This window comes from Electrophorus electricus, chromosome 4 (assembly GCF_013358815.1).
Source record: "Electrophorus electricus isolate fEleEle1 chromosome 4, fEleEle1.pri, whole genome shotgun sequence".
Taxonomy (NCBI): domain Eukaryota; kingdom Metazoa; phylum Chordata; class Actinopteri; order Gymnotiformes; family Gymnotidae; genus Electrophorus; species Electrophorus electricus.
The window spans coordinates 15,607,448-15,629,053 of NC_049538.1; the positions used below are offsets into that span (position 1 = coordinate 15,607,448).

At 40.9% G+C, this 21,606-nt stretch overlaps 1 protein-coding gene across 6 annotated transcripts in view; it reads right to left on the minus strand.

Moving 5' to 3' along the window:
- Positions 1-10,917, minus strand: part of dmxl2 (Dmx-like 2) — a 56,657-nt gene extending 45,740 nt beyond the window's left edge. For all 6 annotated transcript variants that reach the window (XM_035525240.1, XM_027009866.2, XM_027009865.2 and 3 more), the window contains exons 1-5: positions 10,327-10,917; positions 4,815-4,940; positions 4,417-4,488; positions 3,857-3,935; positions 2,668-2,812 (exon numbers count right to left, since the gene is read on the minus strand). In XM_035525240.1, the coding sequence (XP_035381133.1) occupies positions 2,668-2,812; positions 3,857-3,935; positions 4,417-4,488; positions 4,815-4,940; positions 10,327-10,413 (509 nt within the window). In that variant the 5' untranslated portion in view covers positions 10,414-10,917. The remainder of the gene's footprint in view (positions 1-2,667; positions 2,813-3,856; positions 3,936-4,416; positions 4,489-4,814; positions 4,941-10,326) is intronic.
- Between the last annotated feature and the right edge of the window lie 10,689 nt (positions 10,918-21,606).

The window sequence follows — 21,606 nt, forward strand, 5'->3', positions numbered from 1 at the left end:
AATGGTTCAGGCTGGTGGCCTTGGTGGGGGATATTTTCTTGGCAGACTTTGGGCCCCTTAATGCCAACCAAGCATCATTTTAACACCAAAACAATCTGAATATTGTTGCTGACCAAGTCCATCCCTTTATGACCACAGTGCACCCATCTCAAACTGTTTTGTAGAATATGAAAATGGGTTCATTTTACTCAAATAGCCTCCACAGTCACCAGATCTCAATCTGAAAGACTATTCAAAGAGAACCTGATCAGAACTTAGTAACTGACATGTCCTTGGAGGACATATGTATCTACTTTGTATTCTTGGCCTTATCAGTATGTTAGATTTGCATTTTAGACCTTTCAAATCCAGTAATGTAGGAAAATAAAAACTGCCATTCACCAAATACTAGGTTAAACTTTAGATATAAGAGTAGCTGGTCAATCTGACAGTGTATCTGTTTATCTAGGTTGTTATCGTCAAGATCATGTTAGCTTTATATAGGAGTAGGCACAGTCTATAGACAGCTATGCTAAAACAATAGCTATTTGCTGTGCACTGAAACTAGCCTTTTTGGTTGTATATCCATTGCTTTAACATTGTCTGGTATTAGCTATATGCACTTCTGTCAAATGTTTCTTAATGTAATCCAACATGAGCAAGTATCTCAATGGGACACCAAGAACTATCAATGAGATTAATTTAGAAATCTATCATATTTTAATTCAGGTTCAAAGTGTAAACTTAACAATGAGAAGAACATTTATCATAGCATTATTTATACAATGTCAGATAGTAGCATTAGAAACTATCCGAGAACAATGGCTAGCCTGGTTTGTCAAACAACAAAGGATGAATCCTGAAGCAAAAAAAGACACTTCTAGTAATTTAGCCAGCTAACGTTAATGATACAGTTAAAACAACTTACAAGGGTACACTGCATGACATGACATGATAAGGGTAACATTAAATTCTACAGCATTATTAATCTAGCTGGCTAGCAAACCACCAACATACCCTACCTGTTCTGCAATAAAAAAAGTTCCCTCTACACCACTCTTGAAACCCTTCAGGTCATGGAGATGTTGCCACCTCTAAAAAACCAAGCCAATGTTTATTCTGGTCTTAGCTTGTGGTCTGTTGCTCTCTCTTTTAGCTTGACTCCATATTCAGCAATCTCTTTCACCTTCTATTCATTAATTTTCAGCACTGTACAGATCAATGCAAGTCACACCCCAGCTAATATTATTCAGGTAACCAACTCATCGAACTGGTCCTCCTTTTTTAACCTGTATGTGACATTAACACAAAGACATCTGACTTGGTCTGAAATGATAAATCCCGACAGATCTGACTTTTAAATTAATATTTCATGCTTTACTGGGAGACTTGCAGCAGAACACTATATTTTAGCAGATACGTTTCTTCTTGACTCAGTAATCTCAAATCTCTCAAATCTTACATAGTGTATCTTTAACAAAATTGAGGATTGTGTAAATTAAAAATTTGAGTTTGCTCAGTGAGGAATTATTAGTATGAACCACACACTTGTTTTGCCACTACAGGTCACATTACTTGCCTCATAGAAAGCGAAAGCACTTGTGTTTTTTTGTCTACTACTTGTTGGGAAAGTCTGGCATTGCACTACTCCTTTCCACTCTTTCATCAGTCGTACCCCCACCGCCCACATAAAGCAGACGTATGAAACCTAGTAGAATCCACATCACAAACTATAAACTCATGTGTTGTGAATGATTTATCTTAAGCAGTTCATCTGGTTAGTTGCTATGAGCTGGTGCACCTGCTTTCCTTATACATTCTTTAATGCTTATACATTCCCTAAATGTGTCATTCCACAAAATATTATAAAGATGAATACATTTGACGTTGAAAAGGTTGTTTACTTTGACCTTTTCAAATTTGGTATTATGGGTGTGTGTGGGTGTGGGTGTGTGTGCGCGTGTGTGTAAAGGAAATTTGAGTTTGCTCAGTGAGGAATTATTGGTACGAACCGCACACTTGTTTTGCCACTACAGGTCACATTATATGTGTCATAGAAAGCATGTGCTTTCTGTCTATTACTTGTTGGAAAAGTCTGGCTTTGCACTACTCCTTTCTACTCTCAGCAATTTTTTTTTCTTCAAATGTAAGCTTTCAACTGTAAGATTGTACATTCTGCACTTAAACTGCTGACAAACTACCAGTGGTAAACACGGACAAGCCTTATGTAATTTGAGATTATAAATTGCGACATCAGAAGCCAGCACACGTGAATACACGTAAATCACATGAACACAACAGACCAGGCTGCAGCAATGACACCAATGTCATAATCTTAATTTTAATGCATATACCTTAATTAGCTCTAACATTAAGCATTACAATGGACAAGCAACCAAGAAATAACATTTGGTAGCTAACTGCTTGCTTTTCTGATGTGCTTAGAAATAATTACATTTATTTTGGTATTCTTGCATCAGGCTTACTGCTAAAACCAAAATACTTGTTACATTTATGCTAGGTCTTTACCAATAAGAAAGCAGTGGGTAAAATATATCTGAATTATTGAGAACCAAAACTCTAATGCTCAGTATCGTAAATCCAGAGACCCTAATAATTCTCTCTCAAAATAACTGAACTGTCTAGGTTGCGTTCACGATGGTGGGTTTATGTGCTTTCATGACTTACTTGCACTGCCACACACACTTCCAGTCATTGAGTACGGGATGCGGTTTGTCTTCAGTGATCTGACCATCCTCTTCCTCCAGCAGTGTGTCAGTAGTGGGTGGAGCCCACAGCTGCAGTCGCTCTGTTGCCGCCAGGATGCGGTTGCCTAGGGAGTCAGAGGAACCATTAGAAAACACGGACGCACACGCACACGCACACACGTGCCCCAAAGCACAGATAAACAAATTTCTTAAAATACAAATCAACAAACAATAAATGCAATTTTATCTTATGGTGGACACACACACAAAAAAGAAATGTACCTAATGTGCACACAGCAGGGTTTCCATTAAAAAAATTGTGGTAAATATTTAGCCACCAAGAATAATTAGAATGGATAAATCAACTGATACCCAACAAACTGGCTGCAGGGAAGTACAGTAGCCTCTGCTTCCTTACAGCAAGAGCCAGTGAGCTATGAGCATTTGGAAGTGAAGCACATCAATCTGTTTTATGTTTTAGTTAGAACGGTTATTAAGAAAATATTTTTTGTTATTTGAACTGCACATTTTTTTTTAAACCAGACAATTTTCAATATCTCCATATGCATATTTTAGATTATTTTCACTGGCTGAGTGTCACACAAGTCACTAAAAGAGCCACACACATTCTTTATTAAAAATTAACATTTACCTTTAAAATATGCAATATGAGAGATACTATGAAATACACATGGTAAACAGGTGACACAAACACAGACAATAACACATACACACAGCAACAGATGACACACCAAGAGAACTCCTTAGGTTGGATGGAGGTTGATGGGGCATTTATTACCTGCATCAGGGTCTCATTCACACACATTCACCCACACATGTACTGGTAGAAAAGGACTTTCCAAAATATACCCAAATTTATTAACACTCTAATGGCCCTGACTCAAGCACTGTACTGCAAGTAAGACTGTGGTCGTCTGACTGGAGAACTGAGGAAGTGACCCAAACCGGCATTGGTTACTGCCATGGAAACCCTGAACTGAAACTCAAGGCTTGAAATGACCCAGTACTGAAAGAATATACTGGGATTGCTTAGACAGCAGTGAATGCATTGGGAAAACACAGATGAGAATAAACAAGAAAGGAAATGTTTTAAACTGAGAGCTCCACACAAGGACACACACTCCCTCCCTCAGTAAGTTTCTTCGCACCTTGTGGGTCCCAGGCCAGGTTGTAGGTAATGGCATTGAGCAAAAAGTGTCCAGTTTTCTGCCATTGGTAGTTTAGTTGCTGGGATTCAGACAAAACACAAAGAGTAATAAAACAGAGTATTACAACAGTACAACAGATACCAAATCAAACAACATTAAGATGACCTGAACAAAACATCTTTTTTTTAAATAAGCACTGAGTACCATTGCAAAAAAAAAAAAAAAAAAAAAAAAAAAAAAAATCAAGCTACCTAAATTTCATGAGAAAGTGTGGCATTGATGGTCTATCTGCTATGATGCAGTATTATAAATACATCGCCTTGCTCAGAAGGGTATCCCCCTACTGGCCCTGTGTCTTTATCTCTAGGAGTTTAATAAGCAGAGACGTTTGTTAACAGATAGCAACCGATGAAGTCTAATTTGGAGAGAATGAAGCATGTTTGCACATGATGCACACAATGCAACCTTCATTGGCTCCTTATCATCAACACTATCATAATCAGTTTAATAACGATGGTATCCTCCCCCCCCACCCCCCCACTGTTTCCATGGACACTTACCTTGTGTCTCTTGTTTGGGTTGGTAGAGACCGGTTCAAAAATGCAGACAGTGTTTCCGTATGATGCAGCGATCTATAACCAACCAGCAACAGTTCACGATCAGGCTGGTAATATAAACCAAGCTTTCAGTACTGCTCAAAATTTACATTTTAAAGTCACGAGGTGGTTCAAGTATTGGTGCAGTTAATAGAGAAGTTGCATATTGTTTATAGATAACGTTTTTGCAGACAAACGTTCTAATTTTCAATCTTTTATTCTTAAAGAAACTGCAATTTAAACCAAAACAATCTAAAAAAGTTTTTTTAAAAATTCACACAAATTTAACAAAAATCAAAAATTGTAATTTGGAAAAGGTAAGCCAGGCTTATGGTGTAGTAGGGAATGTTTTTGAGTCTTACCCGGCCAAGCTCGTGGGAGCACTCCACACATCCCACCTGGATATTTCCATGCTGAGCTCCAGGGATGATCTGCACACACTCGAAATCACTTGCCAAGATCACTATATCACAGCCTGAACCATACGCCTGCACACACACGCACACACATTAGAAAAACTAAACAACATGCTGCACCATTTACACACATGTGGACCAACAGACTCATACACACAGACAGAGAGGAGCATTAACAATCCCACAAACACACACAATTGGGTTTCTGCTATTGAGGAGGCTGGCACACAGCAAATGTGCAATGTGTATTGCAAAAAAGTTAATTAACATTCTCATCCCATAATAAAGTGTCAATAGATGCAGATACACACACACCATGTGGGTCATTACTGTAAATTCCAACAGTGAACTCCAGCAGGAATCCCCCTACTGTCCCTGTGCTTTTATCTCTGATTCCATTTCTCTCTCTTCTTCCGCAGGGAAGGGTGACACCACACACACACACACACACACACACACACACACACACACACACACACACACACACACACACACACTTGCTAGGAGCGACTAATCAGTCCAGACTGAAAAGCCGAATAGAGCACCTGTTGTTCAGGACACTGAGAATGGTGTGCTCTCAGGCATCCGTGTGTGTTGTCACCTCACTCCTGACTTATTCATGGAAACAGAGAATGAGGGTGCTTCTGAATGCAAGCAGCTCACACAACACATAGTAGTCAAGACCAGGCTATAATAAACACATACACACTCTTCCACAATAAGCATATACACAAAGGGAGAAGGACATCAGCATAACCGGAATCAGTGAAAAAGGGAAGCAGACAAAAAAGGGAAAAAAAACCAAACAAAACAACACAGGACGGAGGTACACCTGAAGCAGAGAGAGAGAAACTGAAATACAGAGTGGGGGGGGGGGGGGGGGTGCAAAGATATGTTACAGTGGGAATAAAAAGCAGTCACCGTCACGGACTGGCTAGTCACACTCAAATACCTCCCACACATTACACCCATCAGTCCTAGAGAGTGCATACACACACACACACACACACACACACACACACACACACACACGTACATGCAGGAGTATCCAAGCAGACACACAGACTCTCATACAAAGGGGCTTGCATGCTCACACACAAACACACACACTCACATACACGTGTGCACCTGCATGCACATGGAGTTGTACAGGCTACACACATCCCACTCACCCCATTTAACACACCACAGTACAGATAGATGAGGACCTCTTGGTTTTTACAATGCAAAAACCATCAGGCTGTAGCCAGCTGTAGCTACCATTCGTATAAATCCAAAGCTGACTGAAGAGTTGGCGTGTAGTGAGATCAGAGACACAGAGGTGCAAAGCCCACTGTGGATTCAGCTTTCGGCTTGACGAAAAGCCAAAGTCCTCCTCACTGCAGGCAGCCGGCTCATTTCCGGCCCTGCTCGCAGAGAAGCACAGATGCGCAAGATCTAGTGCATCATGCTAATGTTCGAGTGCTAACCCTTGAAAAGACGTCAAACAATGCTTTCAAAAACAGCACAACCATCCTCCAACGTGGTCTGTATGTTAACCTGGATATCCCAGTATGGAGCACTGGCTGGCTGTTTTGGGGAAGGACGAGACTGCAGCATCCCTGCACCACCCTGCACCACCCTATACACGGACAAATAGTGGTGCAAAAGGTCAAACTAGCTGCTCCTCACCATTCAGCGTCAGCCTCTTCGAGCTCAGCATTTATAGGGCCCTACTATGAACATCCTTGGTCTCACTTGAATTTCCTTGCATAAGTAACAGTTGCAGACTTTAAAGAGGTTTTAAAATGTAACAGCCTTCTACTTTGTGCTTAGTTGCAGAGCGCGAGGTGAGGATCCGGACATGGTGCTGATGCACTGCCTTTCACCACCGTCAGTCAGAGGCGTTCTCTTCTCTCATCCTGAACAAGGGACAAAGCCAGGCATCACTCATCACTCCTCAAGAACACGATCAGCTCATCGATGACAGCTCAACTCGATGCTGGTGTGTGCGTGCACCTGTGTCTGTGTGGCAGGACATGGCACGTACATGTTCTTTGGAACAGAAAGGAAGGTGGGAATAAGCTTATGGGGTGGGATCTGCATAGGGCCAACACTCTACTGCTCGTGTGCATTTAGACTCAGAGTGCAGATGCATGGTGTTGGCAGCACCCACGGCAGAACAGGGGGGGCCAGTGCTTCATTCAGAGCCTCTTGTGAAAACCCCGGATTGTCGCAGCTAATTCAGTGATGTATCTTGCAGTGTCATGGTGGTAATCCCAGAAAGCCATACCCCAAGTTCACCATTTACATAAGTGACAGGACACATTAAACAACCAGTGCTGGGCCTTCAGCCTCCAGAAAAGCAGTCCACCGATAAACAGTGTGAGAGTGCTGGGAGTAATTGTGTGCTCTGTGTGTGCATGTGGATGTTAGGGACAGCATGCTGCATGTGTGTGGGCCAGCGTAAGTGTTTCAGACATGCTGTGCTTGGGTGCCTTTTTTTGGCTGTTCTGAATGCCAAGCAACCGCCAACAGCTCTGACAGCCCACGACGCAGTGCCACAAACACCTGAGAGCAAGCCCTCTTTCCTTGGCCAAAGAGGGGCTGCCCTTTCCTGGCAGCCCGTGGATTTGATGTATATGTGAAGTGGGTTGCTCTGATGCTCCACACAGAGGGAACATCTTCCACACACGGTGAGACCACATCTCCCAGAAACAGCACGCCTGTGTGCAGCTGGACTCGCAGATGAGCCTGGCTAATCTACAAACAGTTCCAATGCATGCAACACTAAGGATTAAACAATCCTACAATCTAAATGACAGCATGATTTCTTTTAAAAACAGCTCCACAACATTGATCTAAATTTTGTGGTCTGACCATTTAACAAGGATCTTAAGAAAGTGATGAAATATTCTAAGATGGTGAAAAGGAATTTTACTTCACATTAATGTGTTGGTAAGTCGTCGTTATCTCATGATAAACAATAGTGGAAAACAGCTCTGCACACTGGTTACTTCTTATTCTAATGAAATGTTTGTTGTTTTATTTTGCTAATGTTACCTATATGTAGATTTATGTATAGGCAGAAAAGGTCACATAACATGTTTGTTTTTCAGTAAAGCCTTGCTCATATTACATTTGACAGTGACCAGGTCCGGGATTATCTGTCTAGTAAAATTTGCAGCAGTTGGGGCCGAGCAGCCGTATGGCCTCGCTAACATTCCCTGCTCCCTTCGGGAGAGCTTAAGGAGGAGCAAAACACATAGGGGTGGCGACACAGCCAGCAGGGCAAAGCAGTGGGGAGCGTAGAAGGGGGCAGAGACAGACAGAAGGGTAAGGAACAGTGAGGCACCAAACCAGTGTGAAAAAGCAACCGTCACACTGCTTCCCACAGAGCTGTGGGTTTGGGGAACCTTGAATAGCCTTCTGCAAAATACTTACTCATCATCTTAACAAGCACCATGGAGTTGGCACCCCTTGATTAAGCTCCCGCAGCACATAATACGCTCTGTCATCTGGCCGTCTACCTAATGCACTGACAGCTCACTGACAAGCATGCAGATTAGATCTGAAGTAAAAGCTAATCAATTCCACTGAAGCACAGGCAGTCAGTTTAATAGCTATTAGTGTAGAATATTTTTGAGCTGAAATGAACTGATAAAATTAGGGCCATTACAGGGGGTTAATATAGAGAATAGAGTCACAAAGGACAGGGAACAGATCTGATGAAAGCTAATTACATCAAAACACAGCGATCTTAGATAACAGAGACATTTCAACCTGGGAGTCACAGGGTTATTCCAAAGGTGAAAACGGAGGACACAGTCCCCTGTTGGTCATACGCATAGTGATCAAAGAACAGAAAACCATTACATGCTACATTAAATTGAAGCACTACTCTGTGGAAGAAACACTATCTTCCATGAATCAGTCATGGCACCTCAAGCCTGCTGTCAATATGAAATGCTAATTTAAAGAGGGGGAAATAGATGGCTCAGATAGAAAATACAGCTTCAGATAGTGGAAAACAAAAAGGTCCCCAATTCAATCACTCTCATACATATAACACACCTTTAAGGAACCACAAAAAAAACCAAAAAAAAAAACCCTTCTGCACTTTCACAAACCTGTGTGTGTTAATCTGTGACAGTCTGATTCAGCACAAAGAGCTTCTACAACCCAACTGGTTACAAATACACAGGGACTATAAAACAGCTAATTATAGCCTGTCCAATACACCTTGCACATCCATAGATTTATGAGAATCTGATACTGCATCTGTGGGTGACTCATGGGGAAATAAATACCCCTGGCACAAAGTTAATACAGGAATATTCCAATCTGTATTACAAAGGTTTAGCTTCTTCATTCTAACGTAATAAATCACTGCCTCAAAATTCAAGGACCATTATTAAAAGGACAGGAATAATTCACGTCATCTTGCCTAATCTGTTTAATTCGGCCAATACGGATATGCGGAATGGCTAACGAATGATATCGCAGCGATGAAAAAGAATCTTTGAATCTATGATTTCATGACTGACACGGAAAAACTGTTTGTCATGTATGTATATTTTTGCTCATGATGACAGTGGACGACAGAGAGCCATAAATCAACACTTAACCCGCATCAAAAGTGCACGGTGCGCTGACGCAATGAACGGAGACATCACACAAAAACAACAAACGCATAAACTAAGGAATTATACGTAACCAGTTATATCCATCACGCCGTCTCAGCTATTTCGACACAGGCCTGGTTCCGCGGTTTGCACGAAATGATCATGCTGTCTACAAAAGAGCGGAGGCTCTGTGTCATTTGATGCATCGTTACACGGCCAGTAACTACGCCTTCAGCGACCGCCGTACTTTCTACGGCACGGTCTGCACAGCTGATGCTAGTAACGACAGCTCTCACGACGAAGCGTAAACCTCAACGCTGCTGGCCAATCGACCAAGCCTCCATCGTGTGGGTTATGTCTCCTAGCTAACGTTGCCAACATCTAGTGAGAATATAACTAGCAAACTAGCGACTTAAAGTTACTGGTGAATTAAAACTCTTCAGCGACCATATATAGCTAGCTAGCTAGCTAATTATTCAACAGCGAGCGTTTGCTTTTAAAGCTCACCGTATTGTACCCTAGTTAGTTTATTCATGCGATTTAGACTGTACAAGGAGACACATTAAAATAACCTTGACTCAAGCATCCACTGTAGCTAGCTAAGATAAAACAGAGAGCACATATGTCATTCTGAACAAATGAATGACGGAAAGAAGCTGACAGGGAAACTCACGTTAGCGTTAGGTTAGCATTCACACGCAAACCACCAGCATCACAGCTAGTTTGTGGCCATGACACTAACTGCCTACTAAATGCAGCTAACTAGCCTGCTAGTCAACGCATACTAGACAGGTAAATAGCCAGCTGGCAGGCTCGGTAGTTTGGCATCAAAATATGCGTGGTTGGGTACCTACCGTGAATGGAATGTAATTAACGCTTCCCACCGAATAACAGCAGTCCCCGGGATTAACAGCTCCTGTTAGCACCTGGTGCAGATGCATGTTTGTTGTTTTAAACGTACAATATTTAATAATTTACAACATCAACACTCTTCCACCCTCTCGGCTTCTCCATCTAGCTAGCAACTGGGAATTCCATCCGTATGTCTTCTTCGTCCTGTCAATCTGTTTCTCTTTTTCTCTGTCGCAAAATATGATCTATGCAGGTTTGATAAATGAGACAGACATGTAAGAAACACTGGACAATATAGTGCCGGTTTCAGTTCTTCTCCCAGAGCTGTTACATCAATCGTCTCACGGCGTTGTCAACATTAACGCCCAGATTATTCTCCTTCCTAGTCATCGGTAGGATCACCGCAGCGCTAGCAATGCGCGCTCCCTGTACTCATAGGCACGACCGCATCAGTATAGATCTAGACAAACTAGAGCTCAGCGATTGTAAACCAATTCACTTTAATGGACTCTCGCCATTATAATACTACACTGTTCGAAAAAAAACATGCATTTATTTTCATTCATTTTCTATAGCATGTTCAAAAAGTATGTTTTAAAGTTTTTGATGGTATATAATCTATGTGTTCTACATCTGCAGTCATGAAAAAAAAACCTCCAACGTTCCAGGAGCGCGCACAACTGTGACGACAATGCACGCGTTCATTGATCATTAAGTATTGAGGGGTTGAAAGTTCAATGTCGAGATATTGGATGTGTTCACTCAATAAAGGAAATTATATTTTTAGAGCAGACAGTACTGAAAGGAGTCACAGTGTTGTGCACTGGAAAATAAAGCCAAGCAGTGATCATGTTCCTATTTTTTGTTATTCTAGGAATTTCCAGGGGGATCCCCACCCCCTTCAGGGCTATCTTGGTTCATTCTGCTGATATCGTATTCCATGTCTCGGAGTACGTTATAACATTGTAGGAGTTTTCCTCAGAATTATTCTAAAGAGCGCTAATCAAAACACGACCCAGAGAACAAGGGAATTAGGTTATAATAAGCATAATAATGCACACTACAGTCAGATGTTATATTATGAAACTGATTGTATCATATATCATTATCATGTGATTGTGATCTTTTTATTTATTTAGGTCATACAGAAAAACTAGAGTAAAACATTTTCTCTTTTTGCTCTTTTTGAGATGAAGAGTTTAGTAACTACAATAATAACAGTTACATATGTTGATTCATGCACAATTATAACACCTTCTGCCTTCTGATAATTATTATATTTTGTTGGCCACACTGACATACAGTGAATGTTGAAAAAGCCCCAGTGTGCAATACAAACAGAGGAATACAGGCAGACATCACATAAAACAATTACCCATAGTCACAACTGTAATTTGTTTTTGCATGTTTTCTGTGTGCATTAAGTCTGTGTGTATGAATTAATCAGAATAGTGAAATTCTGCATATGTGCCTATTAATATAGTCTGTGACACCTCATGGGAAGACCCTCAAAGGTTATGTTCTGGCAGAGGCAAGGAACTCAACATGGAGATAGGGGTTCTGTGATGTACCTGCTAAACCCTAACTCTTTCTTAAGACTTTGATAACTTGCATCTGTAATTATCCACCTTGCTATGGCTGCAGGCATAGTTTGAGGAAAATGTCTAATTATTTAGCTTAATGTCTTAATCTGAATAAGCATTGATGTTCATGCTGATGCCTTTGGGAGGTGCAGTACTGATCTACAGGTAAAGGAATGAAAATCCATGATGCAGACATTGGACCTCACTCGACACTCCTTTAATTAATTCACAACTTTTTCAAGTTATATACACTCTGTCATCGAACACTTTGGCACTGAGAGTTGTAGTATATTGGAAGTACAATTGTATTTTAATTGTATATATACATATTACACAAGGTATTACACGAAATATTACATGGCTAAGAAGGACAGACTACCAAGATCAAGTGAAGAACCTGAAAAGCTGCTGGAAGCCGTGAATGCAGCACTTCAAACGATCACTACTGTGACCATCTGTGAGACCAACCAGTTGATATACGCCACAGCAACAACAATACTTGAGATGCCTGGCTACGAGATAAACACCATCAAAGAGCAGTATCCTCCATGAAGAGTGAGGTTGAAGGCCATGATAAGGGCAACACAGTGAGAAGTTAGCCAGCTATCATAAATGCAGAAAACCGTGATGAAGGTACCTGAGAAGTATAACAAGCTGTCCATACCTGAGGCCTTGGAGATTGCCAAGCAATGAGTAGCAGCTCCAACTTCCCACCTGAAGAGGTACACAAGAAAAGGAGAAGCCAGTAGAATAAACAGGATATTCTCATATGAGCCATCCGAAGTGTACTCTCGATGGCAGGATAATAGCATAAGAAAAGACCCACCAAAGGTGGAGAGTGAACAATACTGGAAAAGCACATGGGAGAAGGAGGTATCACACAACAACAGACCAAAGCAACCTCCCTGAACAGGACCCAGTAACCAATATGCTAGCAGACATCCAAGAAAGGGTCTCAAATATGAAGGGCTGGAAAACTCTAGGCCCTGACATGGTCCATCCCTACTGGCTGAAAAAACCAACTGCACTCCATGAATGCCTGGCAGCATATAGGCCAGAGCTCTTGATGTTATTGATTGGTGTACCTTCACTCCAGTCTCTGAACTTTGTGGCTCCTTCACTTTCTTGTTGAATTTTGAGGGATGGTCATGTGTATGCAATGTTTGAATAACATGATGCAGCATTTGTTTCCTCACAGTTGATCCAAAAGTGGTCACTGGGATATTCAAACACTTGGACATGTTGTGTCTTCATTCTTGTGTCTATTTACAACTTTATATCGGATTTCTTTAGAATGTTCTTTAAATGATTCAGAGGTAGAGGTCAAATGGAGGCCAATAATGTTCTCATTATAGCAAAATATGTTATCTGTGTAAATGTGAAGCTACCACAGATCATGGGAAATGTACTAATACAAACAGTAATTTTCAGTTAATAATTTTTGTTCTAGAATATTTTATTACATGTATCCAATAACATTTTAAATTAATTAATTTTAAGGTCTGTCTCTTAAAGTAAAACATGACACAGAACAACATATCAAAGTGTTGTATCATCCAGACAAATCTGATGACTTTTAGTGGAATTGAATACTTTTGCAAGGTTGCAAGGTACTATAAAATATCTAATCAATTATACAGCACATGCACTTTCTCTCTCTCTCTCTCTCTCTCTCTCTCTCTCTCTCTCTCTCTCTCTCTCTCTCTCTCTCTCTCTATATATATATATATATATATATATATATATATATATATATATATACACTCAAATCTGCACACACTTCCAGAAAAAAAATCTTGAGCTACTCTACATTATTCATGAAATTCATGTAACTGTGAGTTGTTTTGGATAAAAGTGTCAGCTTAATGTTGTAAATGTTCTGTGGCAATGGGTGCAGATATGTCCTATGAAATAACCTAAACATCTGTGGTGGAGAGGTGGAGGATTATAGCCAGGAGCAAAGCGTAGAGGCTTTGCCATCCAATCTCTTTCCATGTCTCGCTCTGTCTCTGCTTCTAACATTTATCATTTTGGCAAATGGCAGACTCTGGTTTAAGATATTCACTTAATGAAGGAAAATATCATTTATGATGTTTATGAATTTCAATCTTGCACTTGAGAAAGGTGTTCACCTAGGAGCAGGAACTTGACCTGCCTCGTGAACTAACTGCCTCTTCCAAACTAAATAGTTTACTGGATTTCTTAGCTTACAAGGTACACATACTGAACTTCCTAATCAGATATATTCTCATATCTCTCATATCATGTCAATAGCTATGCAACTGTATCAGTAGTATCCCTTAGCCCTTTAACTACCTTTAACATTCATTCAGAACATTAATTTTTAAAGAACACTTCAAATTAAATTGTAAATCCTTATAAGTAAAATAGTTGCACTGAGAAAGAAAGAAGTCTCTGTGACAGTTCTGTTGTCTATAATCAGCAATTAAACATTTTAATCATACTAACCATTCAGAAAATGTCTCTACAAGGAGGCAGTGCACCTTGCCTATCAATTGGTTTGCCTGGAGGGTGTGGGGCTGAAAAGAAGTAGATAAACTCCTTTGTCTGGTGGAAGTTAGCAAATACTTTAAAATCAATTGCAGCAACATTAACTGTAGTAACTATTGCAATCACTGTCTGAAACTATCTAGAAATGGCCTTCCCACATGCTGGTGCTTCCATAAGCACACATCATATCAGACACCAGCTTAGTCTTTCCTGACCCACTAAACCCTCCCTCATGAATATTTACCCATTCCTCTCTATATTATTTCTTAGCTCTCAACTGTTTCTCTTTTGAGCACTGCTCTGTCAATGTCTTTTTTTCTTTCACTCTCACTCTGTAAGTGGAGGGAGTTTACTCAGGTACAAACACAGAAGTTCAACCTCTTCTCCCACCTACCTTATAATAATTCAAACTTATGGTGGCTGTAGCAATGGGAGGAGGGGGATATTACACATTCACTCAGTAATCTGCTGCAGTAATTCCACATGGAGGTAATATGTGTGCACTCGTAGAGCTATAAATCACTGATTTACCTCTGAACTGAGCAGGCCTGTATTGCTCTGGGTCTAGTGTCACATATTAGAATTATTCAAAGTTCAGTGGGCCTGATTCTCATGCTGCTGTTGCTGCATTGTAATCGTTTCTCTTCCACTAATGGTAAGTCTGAGAGTTACCAATATTCGGGAAACCTTGAGCTGTGTCGTCTCTTCACTGGAGACTCTCCCTGGATGAGAACAGTTGGTGAATGAGAGAAAGATCCAGAGGAACACACCTACAGTCCAGTGTGTTTATGTGTGTGTGTGATCATGTGTGGATCAAAGGTATGGCATTGTACCATTTGGCAACAGAAGATCTCCTAATCCCTTTGAATTGATAGATCATTGAGTTTAGAGTCTCTGTGTGATGCCTAAGATTAGATTAGAGACTGTTCTTTCTGCAAAAAGAAAGTCTGAAATCTTATGACCTGTGCATCTGTGTCTCTCTGTCTCTCTCTCTCTGTGTGTGTGTGTGTGTGTCTTTCTGTCTGCATTTGTGTGCATGTGTGTGTGTCTGAGCATGTGGACACAGACTTATGTTTGTATGAGAGATCATGTTCGCTTGTCAGAGTTATGAACCATGAGTCAGAAATCCACATTAAAAAGTCAGTGAAGTTTCTTTTCATGTTCATCATGCTCTCTGTTTCCCACCTCCTTGCGACACACCAAGCCACACACAAAAGTGTTTAAGGGCTTTGGTACCATTTGCACAGAGCAAGGATTACGACACATAACCTTTTCACTGAGAGAAACTCCCCTCCCCCTGTTACCCAGAGTTCCGCAGTCAGTCCCGGTGGTGTTGCCTGGAAACGGGACCATGCCCTTCGCTCATCTCCCTCTTTTTGCTGAGTGACTGTCTTTGCTCCCAGCTGACCTTTTCTGGGCTGGGGGAATATGTCTTATTTTACTTGCACATCCATTACAGCTTAGGAGAGATGAACCCTTGTGTGCCAGGGAGATGGTGTTCACCTGCCACAGAAGCTTCAGAAAATTGGCGTGCCAGTCAGGAGCACATTACCCACTGCACATTTCTGTTTCTTTTATTCTGATGCATCTGATTTCAAACTCAAAGTGACTGCCAGTTATATGAACCAGCTGCGTTAGAGCGGGAAGAAGCTTTATGATGGCCAGTGATTCAAGCCTTCCATGGCTGTGGCTTTTCCCCACTCCCCATTAGCGCATGTTGAGGGCACATTGACTGACAGGTCCATTGGGTGCATGCAGTGCACAATCTGAGCAAGTAAATACAGTGACTGGGAAACATCCCATGACAGGCATGCTGTTATCCGAGGTCAAACAGGAGTGACTTGCACAAATAGCATGATTTCAGACAACCAAGGTGACATAAATACTGCCTTTCACTCAGCAAAGTGCTGGTATTGAATCTAGTGTTTGGTTGGTTCCCGTGAACTAGCGGACCCATGTTTCTACTGGTTTGAGAACACAATGATTACCTGTCTGGTTGTGGCCATTCCCTATCTGGAAACAGAAGCTGGAAGATGTTGTTTAAAACATATGGTGGAACAAGCTCTTCTTTTGCAAATTCTACTTCTTTCCTTTGAGGGCATTTTGAGGGTGAACAGTCCAGAATCAACTTTTTCAGCTGGTTCAGGACCACTGATAATTCATAGCTGCTGTTTTTGGTATGTTTCTTGTGCTTTTATTTGTAAATGGTGGAAAGAGGTGTGAACGGCTTTACGTGGTGACACCCTTTGGATACTTGCATCACGTGTGCGTAGGTTCCACATCAGCAAAGTTTTGCAGATCCTATTTTTTTGCAGTGGCAAAGTGCAGAATCATTCAAGATTTTGGCATCAGCATTGGCACCAAAAGTGCTACTAGGAAGAATGTTGGAACACTGAGTCAGGATAAAAAGGAAGCAAGCCAGTAGAGTTCTTATCTTAACTCCAAAATGTTGATTGCATTTTGTGAATAGCATTAATAGAGAGCCTGACCTACCCAGATCAGTCTACATGCCAATTTCTTTCTAAAATGACTGGCCATTTGTGAAATAGGGCACTCCTTAGTGAGTATATGCAATGCCAATGTCTATTGAATGCACTATAAGCAGTTATTCTTGATTCAGCTGTTTTAAGAACTTAAAGGATTTCTATTTGATTGATTCTGTTGTTTTCCCAGAGAATAATCCATGAGATAGCAGGATAGTGAGTTCTTCACACAGTCAGGCAGTGTGTACAATAACAGATGACACCTCCCTCTTTTCTGGACAGTGGCTTCAGCTTTCAGAGCTCAAATGATGCATAGCATGGTCAGTGCCTATCCTGTTTAAACCAAACATGCCCAGATAGTTTCTTAAAGTTGCCAAGTTCTGCATGACCCATCTGTGAGGGCTTCTGCTTATGAAGAGCAGGCTGACTTATATTTAATTCAACAATGCCCAACTGCAGCCCACAGACAGGGAGGTGGACAGATTGACAGACAGCCAAAGACCACTAAACAAAATTACTCTTATCAGTCACTGATTTTATTTTCTAATATAAAATTGTAACGTTGCTGCTGACCCGAGTGCCGATGGACGTGGAGCAGGACGGACAGACTCCCTCGACAGTGACATACATTTATTAACATAGAACACATACTATAACAATGGCACCCACACACAACATTAACCACAGACATGACTATACATTTAACTAGACACAGGCTACACAACATTTCACGATGGCTTCACAAACGTTTCAACAGACTTCAGCAAACAATAACCAAAATGATGCACACACTAGCAGAGATTTAAATAGACACACAACGGTAACCCCGTGCAGGTGTGTGCAATCACGGAGGGCCTGGCTACAAATGACGGTGAACCCCCCTGCACGTGGCAAGCCATACCACGTTACTCGTGGGGGGCTGCGTCCCGTGACAAATATACTATTGTCAGAGTTCTAATTGAATTAACAGTATGTTTGGAGCACTGTTCTGGAATCATGGTGAAAAGCTCTGATTTAGAAGTTTATATATCCTTTAATAATGCATTCTACAATAACAGAGTAGAGTTCTTGTCCATAACTATGCTCTAGACATCACAAAGAAATCTACAAACTTTTAAACCTTGTCCTATTCTGTCCTATTCTGGGCATCTCTTCCAGTCAGGCCGATGTCACCAGAAGGCTAATATAAGACTTTATTGGCTATAGGCACTGTCATGACTCATATCTCACACAAAAGTCACTCTAAACTCCAGTCATGCATATGTGTCATGTGACACACACACACACACACACACACACACACACACACACACACACACACACACACACACACACACACACACACACAAAGAGAGAGAGAGAGAGAGAGTAGCAACACATTTGCACATTCTTCATTCTTCTGTCTTTATCTGTTTAAACAGTGGGACAGTTGTAGTCATGAATGTTCTGATAGAAAAAACTATCAAACTATCTAGTTTGCACATCAAATAGTGCTTTAAAGATGAGTTCAGATGTTACTACAGAACAGTGTCACAATCCTCTTTTAAATACATTAGAAGCTGATTTGAGTATTTACTATTCTGTCTTTGCATGTTATCTTTATTGTACTACCTATCAGTCCTGTTCAGTGCAAGACGCAAAGTACCTGTCAGCCCACCAGAGGGCAGTCTAATTCCAGTTCTTACGAACTGAGTGAAGCTCAAGGTCCTAAGCACTGTTACAATACAGTGTTACATGACATTTAGCTTTACTTTGCTACTTTATCCAAGAGACTGACATGTGAAACACTTTAGTGGAATAAATATACGTAGCAACAACTGCGCATATTAGCAAGAGGCCAACAGTACAGAATCAAAAATATTCCAGTGTTGGCCAAGCCTGTTTCTGGCCATCTGTCCTAGTTTACGTTGACATTAAAACTCTACAAGGCAGTAGATATCCAGCAGCAGATACACACTGTATTTGTATTGCTTTTTTCTTTCCTGTGTGAAGTCAAGTCAACGTTAAGTCAGCGTTAATACTTATCCTATGCGTATTTAAGTATATTGTAATACAAAATAGTTTTAGTCCAGGACAACAGAGTAACACACAAAACAAGGCCATGTACACAGGACTCCATGCAGTACAAGTGAAATTATAAAACCCAATTATGACACAACACAGTTTTTATTGAAGAAGTATAGTTTGATATAACAGCTTGCACTGGGGTGGGTGTTGGGTGGCATTAGGGTCTCAATGAGGCTGACATCTTGGGGGAAGGAGATGTTAGAGACTCTGGCATGCTATGCCTGGATGCTGTACTACCTTCTGCCACACACCAAGGGACCAAAGACCCTGTGGGCTAGCAGAAGGGGCGGGGCATGCAGGAGGCCACAAGGGAGTTGCTATCCACTGTGCCATTTGCATTTGTGGTCAGTCTCCTGAGGTTGGGAAAATTGGCCACTTTCCCTATCTGCCGCAGGTTCTAAATGATGCAGCTTCCATGGCAAACAGTGGTCCAGCTGTTCAGGATGCTGTCAGTGGGTGGCCCTGCAAATTGTAGAAGGGGTAACTCTCAACAGGAAATGGAGAAGCTTCCTCAATCGTAGAGGTGGTGCTAAGAGCCCAGAAATGTGGTTTTGATTGGCTGAATGAAAGAGACCAGCTTGTACCTAAAACATTCTTTCCCAGATTCTATTGCAAAGATTCCTTCAAGCAAAAATCCATATGTGAAATGCAATATTATATCCTAAGATATTGTATTTGTCCCAACAGTATCTACTGAATGTGACGGTGATGGCACAGAGGGATCTATAGGTGAGGGTAAGGTAAAGGAGTCTTTATTCTCCATAACCCACAGCAGTTTAACAAGCAGCAATCCAATGACAGAGAAAACAAGTATGTTGCTCCAAGGTCCACTAATGTGCAGCACCGAGTGCAGGAACCCATGGGCTTAAATAGTGAAAGGGGAAGCAAGGAACAGGTGAATGAGCTCAGTAAACGGGTGACTGGGACCAGGGTAGGTGTTTAGTGTGGTTCTGTGCAGCAGTAGGCGTGTCCTGCTAGATGACCGGCCTACTGTGACATTCAGATTATGTTGTCTCATGGAACTGGAGGTCAGGAGCTCCTGGATCCAATTAAATGCAATTTGAGAACTACAATATCCTACAATATAAAAATACAGAGGGCAGAGGCTTTCCACTGTTCCAGACGCCAATGTCACTGTGTGTGTGTGTGTGTGTGTATAGCAAGTATGTATATATATATATAGAAGGGGTATATATATATACCCCTATATATATATATATATATATATATATATATATATATATATATATATATATATATATATATATATATATATATATATACACACACACCCCTACACTCACCTGGAATCTTAAATAGATATATTAACTTTTCAGCTTTCCTTCTACTGCAGGTTAGGTTCCTTTCTTTTACTTGCTTTGAAGTTTATTATTATTATTATTATTATTATTATTATTATTATTATTATTATACTGTACTTTTATCTTTAATTATCCTTATCTTCTTTGCTCATTTAATATTTTTTTACAGCGATCTTGGGTACCTTGAAAGGTGCTTATAACTAAAAATGTATAATTATTATTCCACTATTCCATTATAATTAATGCAATTTCAATAATATTAGTATATAAATATGTCAGTCTGAGTAAAGCATTCTATCCCAGAGTGGGACCCACAGTGCTGCAGTGGTCTCGTGCATCTATGCACTGGTCTGGGACCAGTGCTAAATTGACCCCAGAGTGGGGTCCACAGTTTATGGGTCTACACACTGGCCTGGGACTAGTGCTGGCACTCGTCTCATGCTACAAAGTCACCACATTAGCTGGTCATTTTTTTGGGTAGGTGCCGCATGGTGATCACTTCTACCTCAGTGACATGCCATTCATGAACACACACAGACACATGGCATCATCAGCTCTTGCACTGCTGTCTGTGTGTGTGTGTGTGTGTGTGTGTTTGTGATCTTACAGTCTGCTGGCCTGGACAGAGCATAACCACAGGAATATACACATGCACACTCAGAGGGAGAGAGGAAATGAGTCTGCCATATGCTACTGTGCTTCTCTGCCCTTCGCATATGCTGCACTGCACACACCCTCTTGGCCTGCCACACACACAGACACACATATGCTATAACATATGTGCATACACCTCATGCTTCTCCTGAAGTGATGACAATTGTTTTACAGTTTGAAGAGAAAACTCTTATCCAAAGCAACCTTCTATACTGTCAATAACAAGAGCAATAATAGACAGGCAAAGATCAGCTTATTGGCATTTTTTATTTCAGTGAGAAGAGATAGACATTCAGTGGGGTTGGCAGAGAGAAAGAGGGACAAAAATATACAGAGAGATATAAATAAGAGAAGTGGACCATCAATTTCTGTTAAAACAGAAAAAAACTGTCAATTTTGAGCATGATAGCTGGGTTGTATAATTTGCTAACTGGGTTGTGTAATGTGTGAGGTAGACTGATCTAATTAAAGTAAAGGGATTTGTTATCCGATGAAGAGGGCATGTAGGTTAGGGTGTGAGATGTACTGGGAGAATAGTTTGTTAACTGGGGTGTATGTTTTACTGGGGGTGTGGTTTATTGAATGAAGTGTGGATGTTGTTAGCTGGCTTGTGAGTGCTATTAGCTGGACTGGATCTTTTATTTTTCGGCCGGGTTGAGGAG